The sequence below is a fragment of the Ornithodoros turicata genome, chromosome 10 (assembly GCF_037126465.1).
Source record: "Ornithodoros turicata isolate Travis chromosome 10, ASM3712646v1, whole genome shotgun sequence".
Lineage (NCBI taxonomy): Eukaryota > Metazoa > Arthropoda > Arachnida > Ixodida > Argasidae > Ornithodoros > Ornithodoros turicata.
The window spans coordinates 12,437,778-12,460,152 of NC_088210.1; the positions used below are offsets into that span (position 1 = coordinate 12,437,778).

Consider the following 22,375-nt stretch of genomic DNA (forward strand, 5'->3'; position numbering starts at 1 on the left):
CTTCCTTCCCCCTTCCCCGCCCCTCGGCGTATAGTAGGTACCTTAATGCCTGCTATGGCGCCGCGCGCGCGCGCCCGAATTGCTTCACATCATCCATCACTGGCGAGCGAGGTATTTGCCTAGCGTTGCGCAGAATTTCGCACTGTGTAGAAAATGGTCCAAGAGCAACAAATCCGGAAAGGCGGCAAATGGATGTAAGAGCACTAGGTTTTGACTGGGCCCAATTTTTCAGGGAGGCATTAGAGGTACGGGTAGTGTTTTTTTTTTTTTTCTCCTTTTTCTTCCCCATACATTCTCTTGTATCTCGTTGCTGTCTCGTGACGGGGAGGTATAGCTCCCGGTTTCATTGTGTATATAGTTCGAAAGGAAAGAGATTTTAGCGTGGATTATAGGACGTTTTGCTGAGAAATATACGTAACATGAGCCGTTCTTTGGGTTCTTCCGTCTTAATGTGTATCTCATTCTCTCGTTGAAGCAAGGCAGCGATGAAGCCTTTTTTAAGCAGTTCGCATGAATTTCCAAATCAATACACATTTGGATAATGACTGCGCAAACAGATGGGAAGCAGCGTTGTGGGAAGCAGCGTCACATTGTGCTTTCCACACTCTGAGAAATGAACTTCACCGCATAGCATGCTCCTAGCCAACCATATTCTCGAATGATATCGTTATCTGCCCTGATTTGATGAAAACGGGAGGCGTACGCCTTTTTTGTGACACTTATGCTGTTCATAATTGTCACAAAAAAGGCGTACGCCTCCCGCTTTCAACAAATCAGGGCAGATAACGATATCATTCGGGGTTATGGTTGGCTAGGAGTGTGCTATGCGGTGAAGTTCATTTTTAAGAGTGTGCAGGCTGATGGCAGGCTGAAGTATTCTGTACAAGTATTTTTTTTTTTTTTTGTTGCGGGGGCTATAGTCTTGTTGGAACTATACCTGCACTTCTGAAAGTTAACATGCAGCGAACACTTACCCGATGCATTTGAATGGAACATTTCAGCCAAAAGCCCTCGCTATTTGATCCCCTATGTCTGCGCTATAGTTTCATATAACCACGCACAGTCTGGTGTGTGGTGACATGAAACAATGTCTGTCACCACACTGTCTACATCAATATAGGACATGTGCCATATATGCAAACATAACGGAGCGGACCGGGACGAAACGCAGCACAGACGATGCAAAGCTCGTGGCAGACGGGACAAAAAACCCATTGCAGACGAAGCGCAATTCATTGCAGACGATAAAATAAACGATACTTTCAGTTCAGTCTCTGAATTCCGTCTGTGTGTTGCGCCACCTGTGGTGCTGTGAGATGACCGTGACAAAGACAAAGATGGCGAAATCGAGTGAGTACCATTCCACTGAATGGAACAGGATACGACAAAGCAGACGCCATCCCCCATGGGCCATGAACCATTTGTAACCAAGAACAGAAATGCAAAGTGTGACAAAAAAAAAAGCCTTGGCTTTCAATTTTTCAACAAATCAAGAGAGGTAATGATGTCCTTTGGAATGATGGTTACGCCGTCCTGCCTTAAGGGGGAATCACTTCTTCGCAAGACAATAGAGAAAGTTTGTTCGCACAGCGCTCAGAAACGGCGTCAAATATCGTCAAAACAGAAGCATTGGCGTGTACTCCTTGCTTTGCCCTTGTCAATGGACACATTTTGTAGAATTCCAGGACTATCCGTTGATTTGTATTGAGCCCGAATTCGCAAATGTTTTAGTGCGCGACACTCTATCGAGATGGCAGCACATGTTCGAGACGCACCAAACTTTAATTTATTAAAAATCAACGGCTCAACCTTCTCCTCTCAAAAATACGTCATTGACTACAGAAAAGGTAGGGGAACACGCAGTACCACTCTTATGATGACCGTTTAGAGCGTTCACGTGCCTTCTGCGAACGAAAATCGCCCATAGATTTCTGCAGAAATGATTGCGCCTAGGAGGTAAGAACTCCTGTCTGCAGGGATTAGGTTACGAGTATAATAGGTGTAATATTGTTCTTCTGGGTTTCGTAATTCTATTTGCAGTTTATTATTCAGTACTACCCCTTCATAACGTGTGCAGCGTTAACGAAAAACGCACCTTTTTTTTTTTTCGGGTACGGGTGAGTACACTCTTAGAAATGAACTTCACAGCGTGGCACGCTCCTAGCCAACCATCATCTCCAATGATATCGTTATCTGCCCCGATTTGTTGAAAACAGGAGGTCCATTTTTGTGACACTTATGCTGTTCATAATTGTCACAAAAAATGCGTACGCCTCCTGTTTTCAACTAACCACACACTTAAAAATGAACTTCACCGCATAGCACGCTCCTAGCCAACCATCATCTCGAATGGTATCGTTATCTGCCCTGATTTGCTGAAAACGGGAGGCGTACGCCTTTTTTGTGACAATTATGAACAGCATAAGTGTCACAAAAAGGCGTACGCCTCCCCTTTTCAACAAATACGGGCAGATAACGATATCATTCGAGATTGTGGTTGGCTAGGAGCGTGCTATGCGGTGAAGTTCATTTTTAAGAGTGCAAGGCAGATAACGACATGATTGGAGATGATGGTTGGCTAGGAGCGTTCTATGCGGTGAAGTTCATTTTTAAGAGTGTGGACGTACCGTCATTCAGATACCTCTATCCATTGTTACGTCACTTGAAGAACTGTAGAACCCAATCAGACTACAACTATGAGGTACACATAACGTTCCGTTCTGCTGCACTCTTAAAGATGAACTTCACCACATGGCACGCTCCTAGCAAACCGTCATCCCGAAAGGACAACATTCTCGTCCCTGATTTGTTGAAAAAGGGGGGCGGAGCCTATTTTGTAGCCATAATGCCGTACATAATAATCTCCGCCTCCCGTTATCCTGTTAAATCAGGAGCTAGAACGTTGTCATTGGGGATGATGGTTGGCTAGCAGGGTTGCTATAGGCGGTGAGGATACGGACCTATCAGATTCATCTATACAAAAGGTGTCGCAGCCAACAAGTTAAGATCGCCGTCTGGAGTCGACACAGTCGGCGGACTAGCTTGGCAGAGTTCATAGTCCCTTTATTAAGGGTTCGAGGCACGTAGAAACGCTGGAGAAAAACTGAAGATCTGCACATGAGATAGAAGACGTCGGCAAGAAAGGTGATAAAGCAATAAGGGAAAGGCACGTCTTCTTTCGATATCGCGTGATAAACGAGCTGCAGACCGTCCGTCGTCCAACGCGACGAGGAGGAAGCTTCCATCGGAAGCAATCCCCCTAGATAACGGAGCCCTCTCCCGCAAAGCTAGCGTCCGCCCGAAAATGGGGCGATGCCATAAGCCACGAGGTGGAAGACAACGACCAACGTTATCCCGGTCGATGCGTACACTGTTAAAACATAACTTCACCACATAGCACGCTCCTAACCAACCATCATACTGAATGATATCATTCTGTGTCATGATTTGTTCAAAACAGGGGGAGGCGCCTATCTGGGACAAGATAATCTGTCCCAGATAGGCGCCTCCCGCCTGTTTTGAACAAATCATGACACAGAATGATATCATTCGGTATGATGGTTGGTTAGGAGCGTGCTATGTGGTGAAGTTCTGTTTTAACAGTGTAGTACGTAAAGGGTGTTACCCACGGATGTGTGACCGTATGTGGCTTTTGCACGAGAGGGACCCCCACGCGGTCTTTTAAAGGGACAGTCGCATCGACCACAGATCGATTCCGAAACCACAGTGAAATGAGATTCCCCGTCCTTCACTGACCATGACTCCGAAAGTCCCATCCCGATCGACGGAATACTTTTTGCATAATTCGTGTGTAAGCGGCGCTACAGCAGACGACGGATGCGGGCGTCAAGCGGAACTCCCTGCTGAGAATCTTTAGCAACGTCACATGGAATCTGACCAATAAGAACGCGGCGAGCCAGGGGAGTCCCCGCGGCTTGCAGCTTGCATGAGCAAGCTCAGGGACGCAGTGTTGCCACACCTACAGATTTATCATGAGATCTACCTACTTTTTGAAAAATCTACAGATCTACAGAGATCTCTTGAAATCTCATGATTTTTTGCTCCAACGAATGGATCACTCAGTGTTTCGCATCAGTTCACAAAACGACTACGATGAAAAATGTCAGCACAACGCGGGAGTGAGCGTTTTACCGACTATTTTTTAGAATATTTTCCGGCGTTAATTTGATGAAAACGAAGAAAAGAAACAGCCTCTCAATGACCACCATAACTGGCCTCCTGCACACGAAACGCATGCTGTTGGGTCAAGCTACTTCGCCTTCGCCGTTGACAAGGATTTGATCCGTCGATCACAAAACTGGCGGGGCTTGCTGGGGTAGAAGGACGTTTAGAGCGACTGAACCATTGGCGAGCCTCAACGCAAAATCAGTTTTCTTGAGTGTTTGTGTGCGCGTTACCAGTTTGCCTCGCAGACTTGACTTGACTGGCTTTGAAGTGAAACCACAACATTTATAGTTCACGTCACGCATGTACGCTTTCATTATGTCTGCGGAAATAATATATCGAGCTTTATTGTTTTTGCGGTCTATTGTGATCCTCGCTCAGCCGGCGTTCACACGGGGCAACTTTTTCCAGCAACTCGAACCGACGTCTTACGAGCAACCCAGAGCAACCTCAAGACGTTCGCCTCTCCGTGTTCACACGCAGCAACTCGATAGCTCCGCCCACCGGCAACCACATTTTGCCGAGAGAACATCATCCGCAAAAAAAATGAATACTTTTGTGAAACTCTGATATTGTTTAGTTTAAAAACATATTCCCAAGCTGTGCTTATACAGCCTTTCAATAAATACAATTTATTGAAAGGGCAGTATGCGTAGTATGGGATGAACGAAAGCATACCACATCGCCATCAGCATGATCAGACCTCCAGTTTTGGCGCTTTCGTCTGCAAACTGCGTGTCGATTCTCGCTCTCGGTTCTCGTTCTTCAACCAGTTTCCCTGAACTTTTTGCGTGTCTTATATTGTATCATATTTCCTATTTAGTTTGTTATTTTTGTAATACGTGTGCATAATCGTTAACTGAGTGTTTTTCAGCGTCGTTTATTTTGTTTAGTGTATATACCGCGTTTCCTTTGTTCAGTGTACATATAGTGTTTTGTTTCGTTTGGGATTGAGGAACTATGAACCCCTCGCCGCGAAAGCGCAAAGCTGCTGCTTTGGTTGTCGCACTGCTACCTGAGCTTTTGGGTGAAGGCAGTGAAAGGTCGCCAAAAAGGAAGAGACCGTGGGTGAAGGCGATATCGAAGGCCCATTCACAAGTTGGCGCGCAAAACAGCCTACTTCCTGTCCTTCGGCTGAGCGACGACGACTTCAGGGGCTACTTGCGGATCAGCTCGACTGATTTTGAAGAGCTTATCTCCGGCATCCGTGAGGCTGTGGAGTGTGAGGACACTTTGATGCGACCAGCTTTAACGGTAGAGGAGCAGCTGACCATCACGCTCCGTTTCTTAGCCACAGGTAATCAGTGTTTATGGATGATTGCCTTAATTTGTTCCGGTTCTGACGTATTCCCGTTTTAACAGGAGAGTCGTTCCACTCTCTTCACTATCAGTACTGCGTTGGTACCAGTACAATCCACAACAAGGTGAAGAAAGTCTGTGGAGCATTGTGCGACTACCTGATTCCCCGGTGAGTTAGGGCATCGTACTGAACTAGAGTATGGATTTCAGTATTTAGTAAGTTCAGTGTGATAAATGTAAAATGTTATTCCCAGGTACATGAGGCTGCCGGCTACCAGTGCTCAGTGGGAAGAGGTTGCCGACAAGTTTTTTGCCCGTTGGCACTTCCCCCATTGTCTCGGTGCTCTAGACGGCAAGCATGTCAGAATTCGGTGTCCTCCAAAGGCTGGCTCTTCGTTCTTTAATTATAAGGGTCACCACAGTATTGTGCTGATGGCACTTGTGGACGCAGATAAGAAGGTATAGTACACATAGATCCTAAAAGAAGCAAGCAGCGTTATGTTTCCTTCAATTACAGGCCATCTTCGTGGATGCCGGAGTGAATGGGAGGTGCAACGACTCCATCACCTTTCGTGCAACGGAGTTGTTCCGGAAGCTTGACAGCGGGGACTGCAACATCCCTCAGCCTGTCCCACTTCCTGGTAATTGTTCTCTCTCAACGGGCCCATTCAAAATATCACCCAAAAATGAAATGCTTAGTAGATATTATTTGATTTACAGGCCAGACAGTTCCAACGGGGTTTGCTGTCGTCGCAGATGCTGCATTTCCCCTGAAGAAGTACATGCTGAGGCCTTATGCTCAGAAAGATCTGCAGCAGAAGGCAAACCGCGTTTACAACTACAGGTTAGTTCTGCGTGAGTCATGCCTAGTTGAGGCATGGACGAACTCTAAGAGGGCATGGCATTTTTCAGCCAAGGAATTAGATGAGAGGTGTACTACTTTGGGTGTTTTGAAAGGTCATTTTGTACCTTACATTGTGAAACAACAGATAAATTAATGATGATGAATTGGGAAATTACAAGATTAATTGGAACAATTAAGAAGTGCATAAACATCACGTGCAGAACAACACCTTTTTTTCAGGCATTCGCGAGCCCGGCATGTGGTTGAAGCATTCTTCGGCATAATGAGCTCGCGGTTCCGTGTCCTGCTGACGGAGATCAATGGCTTGCCTGAAAACGTGACACGGATTGTCCTTGCATGTTGTGCTCTACACAACTTTGTAAGCCACAAGGGAAACCAGCAGCCCACGTCGCAAGCAACAGGAGGACTCGAGGACCTCGAGGGGTATGGTGCCAAGTCATCAGATGAGGCTCGAACGATGAGGGACCGCTTCAGGGAATACTTTGTGAGCGAGCGTGGTGCCCTGCCCTGGCAGGACAAATACCTAGATGCACACTAAACGTGAGGTTTACTTTTTTACTTGCCCTTGTGTAATTTGCACCATTGTCCCGTTGTCTGACACAAGCCTGTTGAATATCATGCCTTTGAAAGGTTGGCTCAAGAGCGGTGTAATATGGGAACATCTCGTCTCTTACAGTACCACCACTGCTGTGTCCCGGGCCACACACACCCAGCAGTTCTTCTGAATGACCTGGTGCAATGCCTCATCATTCTTGCCCTTCCTGGACATTCCATCATCACCAATCAGGACTCATGTACACCGTCTCCTTTGGTCCCTGTGTATTGGGTAGTTCATCATGGCCCTTAAAGAGTACCCTCAGAAGATTATCCTCCAAAGTGTGTTGGAACTGTGTAAATGACAAGAGTGGTTCTGCATGGGGAGCAACTTTCTTTGTACTATATTCTACCTCACATTTTGCTCTTGTTTAAATGTGTATGCAGCCACATGTGTACACCACTGCCACTACCATTGAGCAAACACAACTTTAGCAAACATTAGTTTATTTGTGACTAGAGGAAGTGATTGCACAAAAGGCGTAAGCTGTGGTGCTCATTTCACGCCTTGTCAACTTGAGTGAAACCCTGTTGTGGCCTGCAAGCGAACAAAAATAGGACAATGCTGTGTGCAGGCACCTATAGTAGGAACTAAAAACTGTTCAGTGCAAATTTTTTTATTTGCAGTTTTCTGTTTTTTATTCTTGGGTGAGGCTCAAAGTGTTACAGATTTTGTACACAAGTGTTGTGATGCTGACCCGGGAAGCAGCAATTTTTTTTTTTTTGCAACGATTGGGTAACGTCCAAATGAAGAGTCAATAAGTTGCAATTATTTTCTGACCCAAACAACAGCCATATGTGTGAACACTTATCCATGCAGAGAAAGCCATGCTCAGAGAGTGCACACTGGGAATACGCACCTTGAGATTGACACGTTGTGTTTTGTTTGAAGTATGAGCTCTAGTATTTGTAGCTTGAGAATGTCTTTTCGTAAGGGATCCAAGGTGCGGAGCTCTGACGCAACCTGCATGCCGAAGTAGTACTCAGAGTCCCGGATATCATCGGGCTCGTTCAACACAGATATAGCTTTGTTGAGCATTTCTTGTGGTGTGGGAGCTGTCTGTTTTTTTGATCCTGCACTAGAGCTTGGCAGCTTTTTCTTTTTTGGAGGTGGTTCCACTGGCTCAGGATCTGGCTGCATTAGTACATACTGTAAGCTATTTCGTTGCTTGCTTGCTTCTCTAAAATAATGTGCTATATGACAATTTACCTCATCTAATAGAATTTCACTTATACTTTCACTTGTGTCATGGCTCGGAGAAACAGCCTCAGTGCACGACGCCTGACATGGGTTTTCTGCAGGGGGCTCCCATATTGCCTCACTGTCGGCATCCTCTGTCAGGGTCCCACTGAGGCCACTGATGTCCAGAGATGAAACTCCCTTTCTTGGTTTGTAGCAACCAGCTAAGAACAACATCTCACTGTAAAGGTCCCATTTTGGGACATAGACCTCATTTGTCCCAGATCCTGATTTCCTCTCATTAGCTTTTGCGTGCTCCTTGAAGAAATATGTCCTCAGGTTCTTGAACTTTGCGAGTGCAGCCTTGGCTACAAAGAAATATTGCATGCACAATGTACTGTGTTCATCTTTCTCACATGTTAATGGAAGTAGTAGGAGTGTGTGTTGTTGTGCTATGTTAACAAATGAATAAATGACTTCTTACTACAGCAACGTGTTCATCTTCAAAGGTTAGTAATGGATCCACTAAACATGCATATCCAGTGCTTCAAAGAGGGGGATTGCATGCAACGTACATTTTTTCCTACGGAAGTTTAGTAAGAATGAACGAGGGCAGTGAGAAGCTAGAGAACTACAGCAGCATGCATGGGACGCTTTCTTATGCGTCCACGTACCATCGCAGCCCAACTCCTTTGCAATTTCTCCTAGCTGCCGTTGCCGCAACGTGCGGTTTTTGTACTGCATATGATTCAGATCGTACAGGTTCTCCCGCTCACTGAAGAACCTGACGAGAGCTATCAGACGCTCAGGCGTCCACTCGAAGTTCGAGGCCTGCAGATGAATCCTGTCAATTCGTAAAATAGTCACGAATCTTACGCAAAACATACCATATCTGCTGCAAACGCCGATGCAAGACACTGGTTCTGGTTTCGACGGCTATTAAGCGTTCCGGAGAAGGAGGAGTCAAAAGCCGCGGAAAATTTGAAATGTGACGCCAGAAGTCACGTGCCCCTGCTCGTCCCAGGATTGGCTGGTGCACGAGCAACTTCAGAATCATCTTGGAGGTTTTCGGTCGGCGAGCGTTTCGCAGCAACTCTGAGCAACTCGAGTTGCTGGAGGTTGCCGGCTAACAGCAACTCCAAAGTTGCTCATAGATGCTGGTAAAAGTTGCCCCGTGTGAACGCTGCCTCACTGTGATGGTGGAACGAGCGATAGAAATGTTTCTACTACACGCGATGCGTTATTCATGTATTGGAGCGGCATAGCTGATGTGAATACACGTGCCAAAGTATTAAAGTCTACGTGCAGTGACACTTTTTTTATTGTGATTGTTGCGGACACCTAAGTCTGCTACAATCATAAAAAACGGGAAATAGCAAACCGAAACCGAAAGTTCCAACATATAATGCCAGAGCGCCGCAGCAATAAATTCCGGCTGTGGTCTTCAGCAGTGGAACAAAATAATCCCTTGCTCTTCCACTAATTTAGAGACGCAGGCAGATATTCCAGATTTGAAGATTTGAAGTTTGAAGAAACTGAGTTTTGAGTGGCTACAGATCTTTAGCTCCATCTACAGATTTTTCGGACTCTGATCTACAGATAATTTTTTTTTTTTTTTTACGTGTGGCAACACCAGGCCTCCGCAGCTCCCCGCATTTGCGGCAGTAGAAAAATAAAATCACGTTAAAGGAAAAGTTTCTTGATTGTTTGGAAGGGGGCTGTAAGGGTTTTTGGGGTGTACCCAGGGGGGGGGGGGGGCAGCGAATAGAGAGTTTTAGAACACCGTTGATAACGTGGCTAGCGTCTCACCGTATCAACCGGAACCAATCAGTGGATAAGATTCTGAGTCACGCACGAGTGCGATTGGTTCCGATACAGACGATAACTTTATCAACGGTATACTAAAACCCACTAATAATAACTTTCCGGTCGCTCTTCCTATCGGCTTTTCCATTGAGAAGCGTTCGTATTGCAGTTTGCTGATTGCGAAATGCACGGTGTCATATATGCAGCGATTTTCGAGCGCGAGGAGGAGAGATTCTAATTTAAACCCGTCTGCTAGGGTTAGACGGGGTGGAGCTTTCGTTAACCACGTGTTTCCGGCAGAACAACACACGTTTCAAGATCGATGGTGACATCGCAAACGAGGCATAGTGCTTCCTGCATTTGAAGGGCGCCGTTGTTTGGGACGCAGAGCTCGGTTCGGTTGCTCACTCAGATATGACATTATGCGGGACCGATCCACGCTCTCCTGCAAACTCAGCTGATCGACCGTTATCGTACAAAATTGCAATATTATGTCCCTACATAGTCAAACCTCAACCTATGAACCGTTAACGTTCTTAGAAAAGCCCTGAATGGGGAAGGATAATTGCCTGGTTTCGTCAGAAGCCAAAACTTTGCTTTCATGCCGTAGATGTCATGCTTCGCTGACGGAATAGATTGATTTTCCTGCGTGTTCCACCGTATACGACAAGCCTCGGAAGCAGGAAAATGTATAATGTAAAATCCCCAGACTATAGAGGTGGGGTGGGGGGATATGTTTATTAAGAAAAAAGAAAGGAGAGGTCAGCCAGACGGAGCTCGGCTTGCTATTCCAAAAAAGGGGAAAATTTGGGAAGAAAAGGAAAAAGGAGAAAGGGGAAACGAAAAGAAAAGAAAAAGAAGATAAGAAAAGGGGAAGACAAAGAAAAGAAACGAAAGGAAAAGAAGAAAAGGGGAGACAAAGAAGAGAAGAAAAGAAAAGGAAAAGTAACAGAAGAAAAGGGAAGGAAAGGAAGAACACAAAACTAAAACTGACTAAGACTATAGGTAACATGAAGGGAGAGTCACAACACGAAGTGACGTCGAGACTTCGTGTTGTGTCTGACGCTTCGTGCTTCCTAGACTTGGGGTTTTACATTATGCATCAATTTCACCAGCTCGCTTGCTTCTTAGCCATCTTTTCGTAGTAAAATGTAGTCGCACAGCTTGGGGGCCGCACTATTTCTGAGACTGTTCTGACTACGTACGGTTTTCCTATTGCTTTTTCTTCTCTGACGATTGTGTTCGTGCCATTGACGTAAACACTGGTGAGAAAAAGAAGACAAAAAGAAAAGCGTGAAGCATTCTTCCGATCAAAACACGGTCACACGAACACATCCGTTCGCGTTCGTTTATCCAGGCTATACGACCGCTTGGCGCCTCTTTCAGCCACAGAGGGCGCTTTCGTGCTTCGAAACTTTCGCGCACCATCCCTATAATCGAATTGTCATTTCATTGCGGGCTAATATATCGGCGCTCCTTTTTACTTCGTTCTATTATGGTGCCCAATGTTGTTTGCCTTACCAAAACGTGACGTCCAGCTTTGAGCGACAGTCTCAAATAAAGCAAACCAAAACTAAAAACAAAGAGAGACAAAAAAAAAAAAAAACAGTGTCAGTTGCGTTTTTGTGGATTTTTAGATACACAGTAAAAAATATTTCAAAATGAAATACGCCGTCAATTATTCATAATTGAATTGTATATAACCAGCGGTTTCGTTGCCGTTTGATAGTTAAGGAATCAAGTTACGAATTCGAGACAAAATTTTCCAGCTAGGTTTTGTCATACGTCAAAGTAGAGTCGTGATGTTTCCCTGTGGCAACCACAGGACCTTACCCCGCAAGTACTATAAGTACAAGTGTGGTATACAGCATACGAAAACAAAAACTTAACACGTCTTGTAGATCTGGGTTCGCTTAAATCGATCTACCACGTCGTAGGTTCAATAAAAGCGCGAGCGAAATAAAAAAAAAAGAAGATATTTTCTACACCAGAGTGTTTGGGGAAGAATTGCGCTGTGTTTTATGTCATGATTATAGGCACACAGGATATACGCGCAATCGTGTTCTGCAAAATTAACTGAACAGTATCATGCAAAACTAAATGTATCGTACACATATCTTACAGATACTTTCAGCTGTTGTTGAACTGAAAACGAGCCGTTTAAGTTTCTTATTACGGATTTATTATTGTATAGAATACGAATAGCCAACCCTTTTGCGAGTGTAAAATATATGTCACTGAGATCACTCTTACGTAGCGTACCGTTTACATAAAAGAAAAAGAAAAACTGAACATGTTGCACTGCCGTTCAAGTGTGTAACCTAACTCTCCGAGGGAGTAAATATTACTCCGCCGGGACATGGGATAATTTATGTTACTGTCTTTCACTGACGTCACGGCGTAGCCTATTTGAAACGCTAAAAATAAACGCTCAAGAATAAACGCGTAAGCATCTACCGTTAAAAATAAAACGACCAGGATATGCGCGTAAATAATTCCACGATACGAATAAACTGCGTACTATCCATGTACCGTTACTAATAAACCGTCAAAAACCTATCCTTAAAAATATATATATCTAAAAAGTGAGGTGAAACAGGCTCTGAATCTTATGCCTGCACCGCCCAAAGCAAGGTGAACTGGAAGCATGGGACTTAAACTAATCTCATAAGGCCAAAGTAGCCTAAACCATCCTAAACTACCCAAAACTAAACTATCCTCACATAACCTGATCAAACCTGACGGAGAATGCGATCTATCCGCCTCCCTGCTATATAGGTGATGAGGACACATTAGTGAAGCCAAAATCGCCATATTATTTTTTGGAAACCAAACCAAACCAAACCATGGTGAGGGGATTTTGGAACATTTTATTTGTAATGGTGGATTTTTAAGCGGTGATGTCTAAGCGGAGATATTAAGCAGTTTATTTTTAGAGATTTTGGGTTTTGGAGATAACCGTGTATTTTTCAAGCGGTATGTTCTTTAATGTTTTATTCTTAAGCTGTTTATTCTTAATGGTGTATTTCGGCTACCTTTCACAATTGTTTTTCCCTAACCATACACACTTGTCTCGAAGGTGTTCACGTCCATGCTGAAATGGATGGCCACCTGGATCCTAATACGCTAATACGTACACACTTTGGAGGTCACTTACAAGCCACAGTTTAAAAGGAATGCAGGTAGTCACGAGAACCTGCATATTCAGAATGGTATAACATCAGGGTACTGGCCACCGCAGCCAGCGCATCATAGCCATAAGCCAAACACTCCAAATGCAGTGACACCTGTTGCGGCTCCAAGAACGCAGAACATGTGCCACAGTATAGACACCTTTCGTATACAGTCTTTGAAGTAAAATCCTATGCATCATCCTCGCTCTATTGGAAAGGCACCAAGTCTGTGTGGCACAGAAAAATTGGAAGTAAAGAAATCAGGTTGCGTTTCTATAGGGTAAAGTACACTCTAAGAAAAAAAGGAGTAATTTTACTCCTTTTGGGGAGCAGTTGCATTGCCACAAAAAATAGTCCCTTTCGGGAGTAAATGCACGGGAGTAAATGGATGTCACAGAGTGAAGACCGCATTTCACGCGCTGTTGTAAGAGTCCCAGGTACATAATTGGTGCGCATGCATGAAAATACTTTGAAGCAAACCGTCAACCGTGATATATCGAGTGATATAAAATCTTGCGCCATACTAGGGCACAATTTGCGAAGAAAGATGCGCTAACTGTTTCTTCCTCTGTGTGGCTGGAAAATTGCTACGTTGTCTGAGTTATACAGCCTTATGTCGTTCAAATTGACCAGGGGCACATATTTACGTAGACTGTTGCATTCAGGAGACCATTCGCGAAGTTTGGTGACAATTTGCAGTCCTGGGGAGTAAATGTTGGGACTAAATGTTGGGTTACGGGACTAAATGGGGAGTAATTGCAGACTAGGGGAGTAGAAGCTGCAATTACTCCCCGTTTTACTCCTTTTTTTCTTAGAGTGTAGGGCTACTTGAAGATGGCGGCAAGTTGAGGACAGTTTGGGTTTTGTCGTCTGCGACACCAGGGTGAGCACAGTCGTTGTCTGGGCTCTGGAGTAACCTGTTGACGTTCTGCACGTGGCTTTTTAGAAAGACGTGAGCCGCTGTTTTGCAGATGTGGTCGAGGTAAGAGGGGCCTTTTTTTTGTCCTATCAGTAACTTTCGCGAGCATTCACTTCCAGTTTGCTCACTTCTGCTCCTCGGCTAATAAAATATGACCTTGCCGTTGTGATGCTGTGTCACTGCGCTGTGTTTCCATGCGCATTATACTCGTGGCTGACCGTTTCGGCTGGCCCAAACAAAAGACAAAATTTAAACCCGACATTAATTTTTTGATCTCTTCAACTTACCCATATAGGGTGGGTGTAAGTTGATGAAACTATGCAGCCTGTCATCTGTGGCTCGTACGAAATAAATATCTGGTTTAGCACAACAGTAATTCGTGGATCATTTCTCAAAGGTTTGGGGATTCAGTTAACGAATTACGGTACAATTTTGGCGATTATTCTGACTGCTGTGAACAAAATAGTTCAACTGTCTTCAACATAGACCACCTTACTCTAAACGTTTTTTTTTTTTTTTTTTTACAGCAACCACGTTTGCTGTTATGAAACAGACAAACGTCTTGCAATTCCTAAACGAATTCGGAAGTGCAGACTAGGAAAAGAAATCACGGAAGAGTAAGTTAGGTTTTGAGGTGTAAGAGAGGTGATATATCCGATAACCAAAGTGTCGAAGAGGAGAGTAACTGTTCCCGCCGCAGGTCCTCTACAATCCTAGGAGTATCATTTACGCTCTTTGACGTGTAAAAGAGAATCGTCCCAGGCATCACACCAATATTGGCCCAATGTGCGTTGCCAGGTTGGCCAGTACTGGTCCCACATGGGCTGCCAATATTGGTTCAACGTGAAAAGTGCAACGGGGCTCCCTATTGAACCAATATTGGCTGCCTCTCTATTGGCAAGCCCATATTGCGCCAATTTTTCTGCGTTGACGCCAACGATGAGTGCGGGTAATAATAATAAAGCATTGATCGGTATAATATCCACTGCTAACGGTAATAATATTTACGTCGTCTTTTCTGTAGATCTTTTAATTGATCCACGTTGCGCTAAACAAACAACGCTGCATCGTCTTAAACACCAAAAAAAAAAACAGGTGACGTGCCCGCCGTATTGCCAACTGTATAGGAAGTGACAAGCGAAAGCTTGCCCGCATCAGATTTCAAAAGTAGTACTGCCCTCGCTCTTAAAACAAAGAGGAGAATCAACTAAGCGTTAGGCTTGCAGGCAGTCCCACGGAATTACCAATGGCAAATATCCCTCAGAATCCTTCGTTGGGATCGGAATAGCAGTGTTGTACGTAGCGCCGCTACTAGTAGCGGCGCTACCGTATCCGTTACTTTTTTCGGTAGCGGAGTAGAGATCGCGCTACTTTCTTAAATTGGTAACGAAGAACTACTTCCGTTACAAATTTGCAGTAGCGCAATCTTAGAGCGCTACCGCTACCGCTACTTTCCGAGCTCAGGTTCCTATGCGTTGTTTTTCCTCTTAACGAATTCGTTACTAGGTACGGTTACTTATTTTCTGTCCCAAAAAGTAGCGCATGCAGTATCGCGTTACTTTTTTACGGGTAACGGTAGCGGTATTCCGCTACTTTTAGAAACGTGTAACGATATCGGGATTTCGTTACTTTTTGCTCAGGTAGCGCGTATCGGTATTACGCTACCTTTTTCAAGTAGCGGGTAGTATATAGTTTCAAGTAGCGCAATAGTATATATGAGTCTGTAACTTGTGTGTGGCGGGTTGGGTGATCTAGGGGGGGTTGCGGTTAGCCTGCTCTGTATAGAGACGGCTCGGTGCACCCAGGGGAGGGAGAAGGGGGAGGGTGAAAGAGGGAGGAGAGAGATGGTGGAGGAGAATGAGGGGAGGGGCTCGGTGCACCCAGGGCAGAAGAGGGTCGGCTGAAAGAGGGAGGAGAGAGATGATGGTGGCACAGGAGAATGAGGGGGGAGGTGTGCTAGCCCTCTTGCTCTTGGATTGGGTAGTTTAAGAGAACTACCCACCACAGAAAACATACGAGCATCACTCAGTAGTCTTTTGTATTGTTGACCGTGATTAGATGAGTCACAAAATTAGTGAGCCCATCTTCCTCATCTTTTAGCCTACCACTCTCTATATCCTTAATTTACTGATTTGCTTTATTTTCCCCAACCAAGTCAACAACTGAGGCCAGTTCTAAAACTCTGCCCCATTGCTTTTGCACTTGAGTGTAACGCTGTATCGTGTGCTTCAGAAGAGCGTCAACACTCCTGTGCTTTACAATTAACTCACCCCAAAATTCCGATAGATCTCCTCCTTGTGTTGCGGCAGTAGTCTTCATTGGGATGCTCCATGTACCACGGTACCCACCTTTATTATTTGCGAATTTACGTCATGACTTTGTAAGTTCCAACCCGCTCCTATAGAGTACAACGGAACGAAACGCTTTCGTGACGGTGATGGACATACGTGCAGAGGTGGGGAAATTACTTTTGTTTTGTAATGCATTACATTACTCATTACTTTTTGGATATTAGTAATGCATTAGTAATGTCATTACTTTAACGAAGTAATGGCATCATTCTGGCATTACATTTACGTTTTAGGGCATAAGCCTCAAAGGTGCTATGCATAAGTTTTTTCCTCGCTTTTTTTGCTATAGGCAATAGCGACCCGAGTATCCCCAAATCGGTGCCACTAAATCTCCGCAGAAGCGAGGCTGATAGGCAAAAGCTATAGATAAGATTTATTGCAGATGATGCCTTTTCTAGCATTATGGAGCCGGCGGATGAGACCCACTCTACAATTCTGTACTGGCAGAAAAACTTCCTCTGACAGCACAAGAGAAGCTAACACGGTACCATACCAAAACAGTGAATCCCTACAACAGTTGTTACTTATTACCCTCATTGAGGCTATGTTTCTATTTCATTCATTTTGCTTTACTTTAAATGCGCACAAGAGAAAATCGGTGATATCATCATGTAGACACTTGTGACACACACCGCCGACTGTTGAACTCTGCAGAATTCCCCAGGCTGCGCCTTTCTCTTTCCTTGTTGCCCTGTTCTCATTCTTAAAGGCGGGTTGAAGAAAACCTGGATGGTTCCCAATCTTCACGTGGCGCAATGAACATTCGACAAAAGTAATGAGTAATGCCACCCTGGATTACTCAGTCGAAATGTAATGCATTACCATTACTCATTACTTGCTGGCAAAACGTAATTCATTACCATTACTCATTACTCAAAAGTAATGCATTACCGGTAATGCATTACTTTGTAATGCATTACTCCCCACCTCTGGTCACATACGCCTCAGCTAGCTCACACTGCCTGCAGTAATTTGAAACACGTAGCTTTACAGAACAGACATCCCTTGCTATCAAGCATTGCGTTTTTTACTTGACCTGCCGCTCCCGTTGTCATTAGAGAAACTAGCTAGCGACATTGTAGCACGAATGAAACCCATATGAATGCCGATATTTGGGCCTATATATATGGGGAATTCCTGGCAAGACGGGTCCCATATTGGAGCGGTATTGCTAATGCCCAGCCAATATGGGCCCAATATTGTGTGCTGCCTGGGATGGCAGGGCAAAGGCAGTCTCGAAAGGGTAAGGTGGGGTGCTCAGCGTAAAAACAAGCTGGAAAGAGTAGAAATAGAGTAAAATGTATTATATGTATAATAATAATAAAAATCTCCACCAACTGAGAGTCGACAAGTGCGTGTGTCTCTGTTTGTTCTAATTCTCTCTAGTCCCGTCTCTGTTCTGCAGTTGCGATATCAACTACAGTGAACACCCGTTATTATGACCATGGTCGTTCCCGAAAATTTTGGTCATAATGCGGAATTGTCATATTAACGAGAGGTATTTGCAGAGCTTTCACTGCATTGTTCCCCAGGTGTATGGTCGTAAAGCAGGTATGTCAGATTATCGGGGGTCATATTAACGAGGGTTCACTGTATATGTACCAACTTCCCCGCTTTATCGCATGGCGATCAGTTATTTTTTCCCACACACAACTTAACTCGTATATACGTACCAAATTTTAAAGACTCGTTGCTACAATGGCAATCGACCTCGTCATTTGTCGATATCTCTTTCGCGCGTTTCTTCAGAGTTTCGTTCGATAGATCCCCGAAGAAATAAGGAGAGGGCAAACAGGCGCGGCCGCTTGAAAGCGTCCGCCGTCTCTCCGAGGACCGCTACAAGAGCGTTCCTTTTCTCTCTCGTCCAGCGACTGTTGCTCTTCCAGCGTGCTTCGCGGAGATAGGTTCCCTATCAGCACTGCGCACCTGGTCTTCCATTACAGCGCCTCCTTTTCGCGAGTCAGTCACAAAGACGCCACAAGCGCTTTTTCACTCACCGCACAACAACAACAACAAGAACAACAACAACAACAACTACTCCGGTGGCCGAGTCTCCTCACTTTGGCCATGGCGAAGGAATCAAATAAAACGCGAGCGCAAAGAAAGAGAGCGGGTAACCGGAAGGGAGTCGTTCGATTAGTAAATAAGGTGCTTCAGCAATCGATGGAGGATTTCCCTTATGCACCCCCATGAGAATGTGACCTTCATTCGAGATACAGATTTCCTACGGTTCTGAAAGCTCAATCAGGTATATATTAGAATATATGCCTGTACAGCAGTGATGGCCAGTAGTTAACTACATGTAGTTAAACTACTAGTTAAACTACCTGATTGTAGTTAAAAAGTGGTTATCAACTACTTGCAGAAATGTAATGGCAACTACTAGTTAAACTACTATTTTAAGTACTTAACTACAGTAGTTAGGTTACTGAAGGCGCCAACTACTTCCGATTTTGCCGCAAGCTTTACGGCACGATTGTGCTTCCGACTTTTACCTCGAGCTACTTGTTTGTTGAGAACGGAGGAGCAGAGCAATTGTGTCGTGCATGTGTACTAAATCTTCACTCTCAATGCCTGTCTAGTGAAGCCTCATTTGATTTGCTGTGAAATAATTCTGCAACTTAGTTTATCACTTAGGCACAGAAAGAATCCCGCCGCAAGCTTTGTATTTCACGGTCGTAGCAATATGGCTTGAGCCAACGTTTATTATTGCTTGTGATTCATATTTAGGTGTCCAAGAACACTACAAGGGATTGGTGTTGGTGGACAACGTTAAGTAGTTATAGATGTAGTTAAACTACATTGCAGTAGTTAAAAAAGTAGTTTTAACTACTTCCCTGAAAAGTAGTTGAACTACTAGTTAAACTACTCAATCACAAAGTAGTTAGTAGTTATAGTTAAACTACTGTAGAAGTAGTTAGTGGCCATCACTGCTGTACAGTATGGGATCCTCACGAAGTTACATTGATTCAAAAAGCTTGAAAGGGTCCACGACATTGCTGCAAGAATGGTATTTAACTGTACGGGTGCCCGAAATAGTGTGACTGAATTAAAGGCAAACTTTGGGTGGGATATATGCCTTATCGTTGAGATGAAGGCAACTGCGACTTAAATTTTTGGATCATATCGTAAATGGTAAATGGACTGGTATTTCATAGGATCCGTACCTGAGCCTTTCCACGTTTATCTCACCAAGATTTGACCACCACAGGAAGTTGAAGCCCTATCTTTGCAGAACAGATGCTTTTAGGCATTCATTTTTTTCCCCAGAACTATATACGACTGGAAATACAGTGTGCAGTAAAGTTCATGGACTAAACCTCTCTCCTCCTTCATACTCATAGAAGAAACAGATTTTACTTTCAATATAATGTAATGAGTACTGATTGGGTTCATGTTAACTGTATCGGCAGTGAAATTTATCGATTTCGGTTAGGTTTTCTAGCTTTGACGCGTGTGGTATACCTTCCCTCTTGTAACTAATTATAGTCTTTTATGGACAATGATTGTTTACATGATTGTGTAGTGCAGTGATTGTTGTAATGTTATGTACATGTTCATTCTACGTTTTGTACCCCCGCTGCTGTATGCCGCAAGGCCATGTAGCGTAACAAGCATAAATAAATGAATATGTACTAGCCCAAGCAGCACAATGTACTGAAAGTCGAGTGCAATAGGGGTGGTCGGTATTCGTCTTATCAGAGTACTTCAGTTTCACGAGCCTGTTCAAGGCCATCCACCTACCCGTCCAGTACATGTTCATTCTTCGTTTTGTACCCCCGCTGCTGTATTCCGCAAGGCCATGTAGCGTAACAAGCATAAATAAATAAATATGTACTAGAGTATCACAGGCAAGTGGCGTTTTGCTCGGAATAAGGCACATGATTCCCATATCAGTTGTGAGATCACTGTACTTTTCCCTGGTACAATTTCATCTTATATATTGCGTATGGGGGCACACTTACAAATCTTATCTATTACCCTTAGATCTTGTATACCGAAACGTATCGTCCGTATAATCTCGAATTCTCATCCTGTGCATTGACTGCACAGGATGAGAATTCGAGATTATACGGACGATACGTGTTGAACGATGAAAGATGAAAGTAACTGAAAAGGTTAGCCAGCTGTAGGACTCGAACCCAGATCTTCTGGCTTACCGGTCCAGGGCTCTACCAACTGAGCTAAGCTAACACGAGTCCTGCAGCTGGCTAACCATTTCAGTGACTTTCATCTTTCATCGTTCATTTCTTAGGCAATTTGAGGCTTTGTATGTGTTTGTCCTTTCTATGTTGTTCCAGCAGCCTCAGAACATCAGTTCTCTCAAGCTTCGTGTTATTTAGAACTCTAAAAATTTTACCATTCCAGCGACTGTGCTTTGAAAGATGCGTTTTGCTTATTCGTAAGTGCACTTTAAATGAGGAAATTGTTGGTGAATTGCAATTCTCTGTTGTAACTCGTATGAGTAGATCTGCATTACCCCATCACTTCAATGTCCAACGGTTTAAACATGTATATGGTAAAAGGTTATTTGGTCACCAAGGCGTAATTAGCTGGAACTCGCTACCAAAGTCTGTTGTGATGTCAGCTAACTTCGAACTGGCTGTTAGGAGACACCTATCTCACATAGATAACCTGGACTGGATGAACTAGCAGTATTGCGTAACGTCTAGGATTACGTAAATGATCGCCTTTGCCTTGTAGTCATTTACAGATTTGCTGTATGTGTATGCGTTATATGTGCTGCTAAAAAAAAAAAAGAAAACATATTTCGAGTGTTTGTAGAAAGACTAAAAACGTCAGCATCACTGTGCGTCATAGATATGTGCTGTTACGGGTATGTAGTGTTTATGCTGTTCAAAAAAAAAGCATATTTCGAGTGTTGTAGAAATACTAAAAAATGTATTTAGATGGGTAGAAATCCAGCGAACCGGTAGAGATGTAGGAAGGGAGTTGCCTCAGGACAGAAGCCGCCGATATTTCGAACAGAGACTGTTCTTCTTCCCCACAGAGACTGTTCTTCTTCCAGAAGAAGAACAGTCTCTGTTCGAAATATCGGCGGCTTCTGTCCTGAGGCAACTCCCTTCCTAAAAAAATGTATTGCTTTTTATTGCAAGAGGTTGCTGTGTAAAACATGCAAGATACATATTTTTTTTTTAATGATCGTACTAGCCTACGCAATGATCCGTATGGTTTCTTACAGTACTTAATCTGTATATAGGAAGGGAGTTGCCTCAGGACAGAAGTTGTATATGTTGGCAAACAAAATTGAAAAAAAAAATGCTTTGCCAAACTTTCCGTTACGTTTCGGAATGGGATTTTCTTTTACTCTATTAACGCGATTAATTTGATAATTAGAAGAAAATAAAAAGTGTTGATCTTCTGGTTCGTTGGTAATCTACAAGTAACTGCGAAGCGCTTGCTGAAGAGGACGGATAAAGGCAGAGGAGGCTATAGTGCTAGTCCCTGGTCTCCCCGGCCGTCCTTGTCTCTTCGGTAAGCGCTTCGCAACTACTTGGAGAAACAACAGTTTCACCCGTTTATTCACGCCCGAAAATTCACTTCGCCCAGCAAGCCCCGTCAGACGATTCCAGAAAGTGCGTCCTCATGCGGAAAATCAGCAAAATCAAAGCAGCTTTCCGTTGTTTGCCTCACAATTGCGGGCAGCATCAACGCTATATAGCTTGAAGATAAATGATGCTGATAAGAAGGAACGGCTGCATCTTTTGGCACCGTGCCAAACGTGTTTAAATGCGGTGGCTTTATAGTGCCGTCACGTGAGCACGTCACGTGGTCGTAGGGTGTCACGTGGTAGTTGGCCCCATAAATCAACGGGTGTATACCTGGACCGTAGTTGACCCTATATGACGCTATCTCATCAACAGGTTCAGTATAGCGTCGATTGCTTCGACCTTGTTCTTTTCTATATCAGTCTATCCGGAACTGATCGATGGTTGACAGGCATATACTCATGTGGGTCACGTGTGCGTCCTCAACTGACCA

The 22,375-nt window shown here is 44.1% G+C and overlaps 1 protein-coding gene and 1 long non-coding RNA gene across 3 annotated transcripts in view; both read left to right on the forward strand.

Annotated features, from left to right (window-relative positions):
- LOC135370105 (uncharacterized) overlaps positions 1–22,375 on the forward strand; it is a 164,056-nt gene that overhangs the window by 88,210 nt on the left and 53,471 nt on the right. The window lies entirely within an intron of this gene.
- LOC135370093 (putative nuclease HARBI1) lies at positions 4,859–7,379 on the forward strand. The gene is made up of 7 exons (XM_064603784.1): positions 4,859–5,482; positions 5,548–5,653; positions 5,739–5,943; positions 6,002–6,125; positions 6,205–6,328; positions 6,569–6,889; positions 7,026–7,379. Exons 1-6 carry the CDS (start codon positions 5,146–5,148, stop codon positions 6,885–6,887), a joined length of 1,215 nt encoding a protein of 404 aa, XP_064459854.1. The 5' UTR covers positions 4,859–5,145; the 3' UTR covers positions 6,888–6,889; positions 7,026–7,379.

Coding starts and splice junctions, on each gene's coding strand:
- LOC135370093 (XM_064603784.1), top strand. CDS start 5,146: ATGAACCCCTCGCCGCGAAAGCGCAAAGCTGCTGCTTTGGTTGTCGCA. Junction 6,126..6,204: donor TCAGCCTGTCCCACTTCCTG/GTAATTGTTCTC, acceptor TTTGATTTACAG/GCCAGACAGTTCCAACGGGG. Junction 6,329..6,568: donor AACCGCGTTTACAACTACAG/GTTAGTTCTGCG, acceptor CCTTTTTTTCAG/GCATTCGCGAGCCCGGCATG.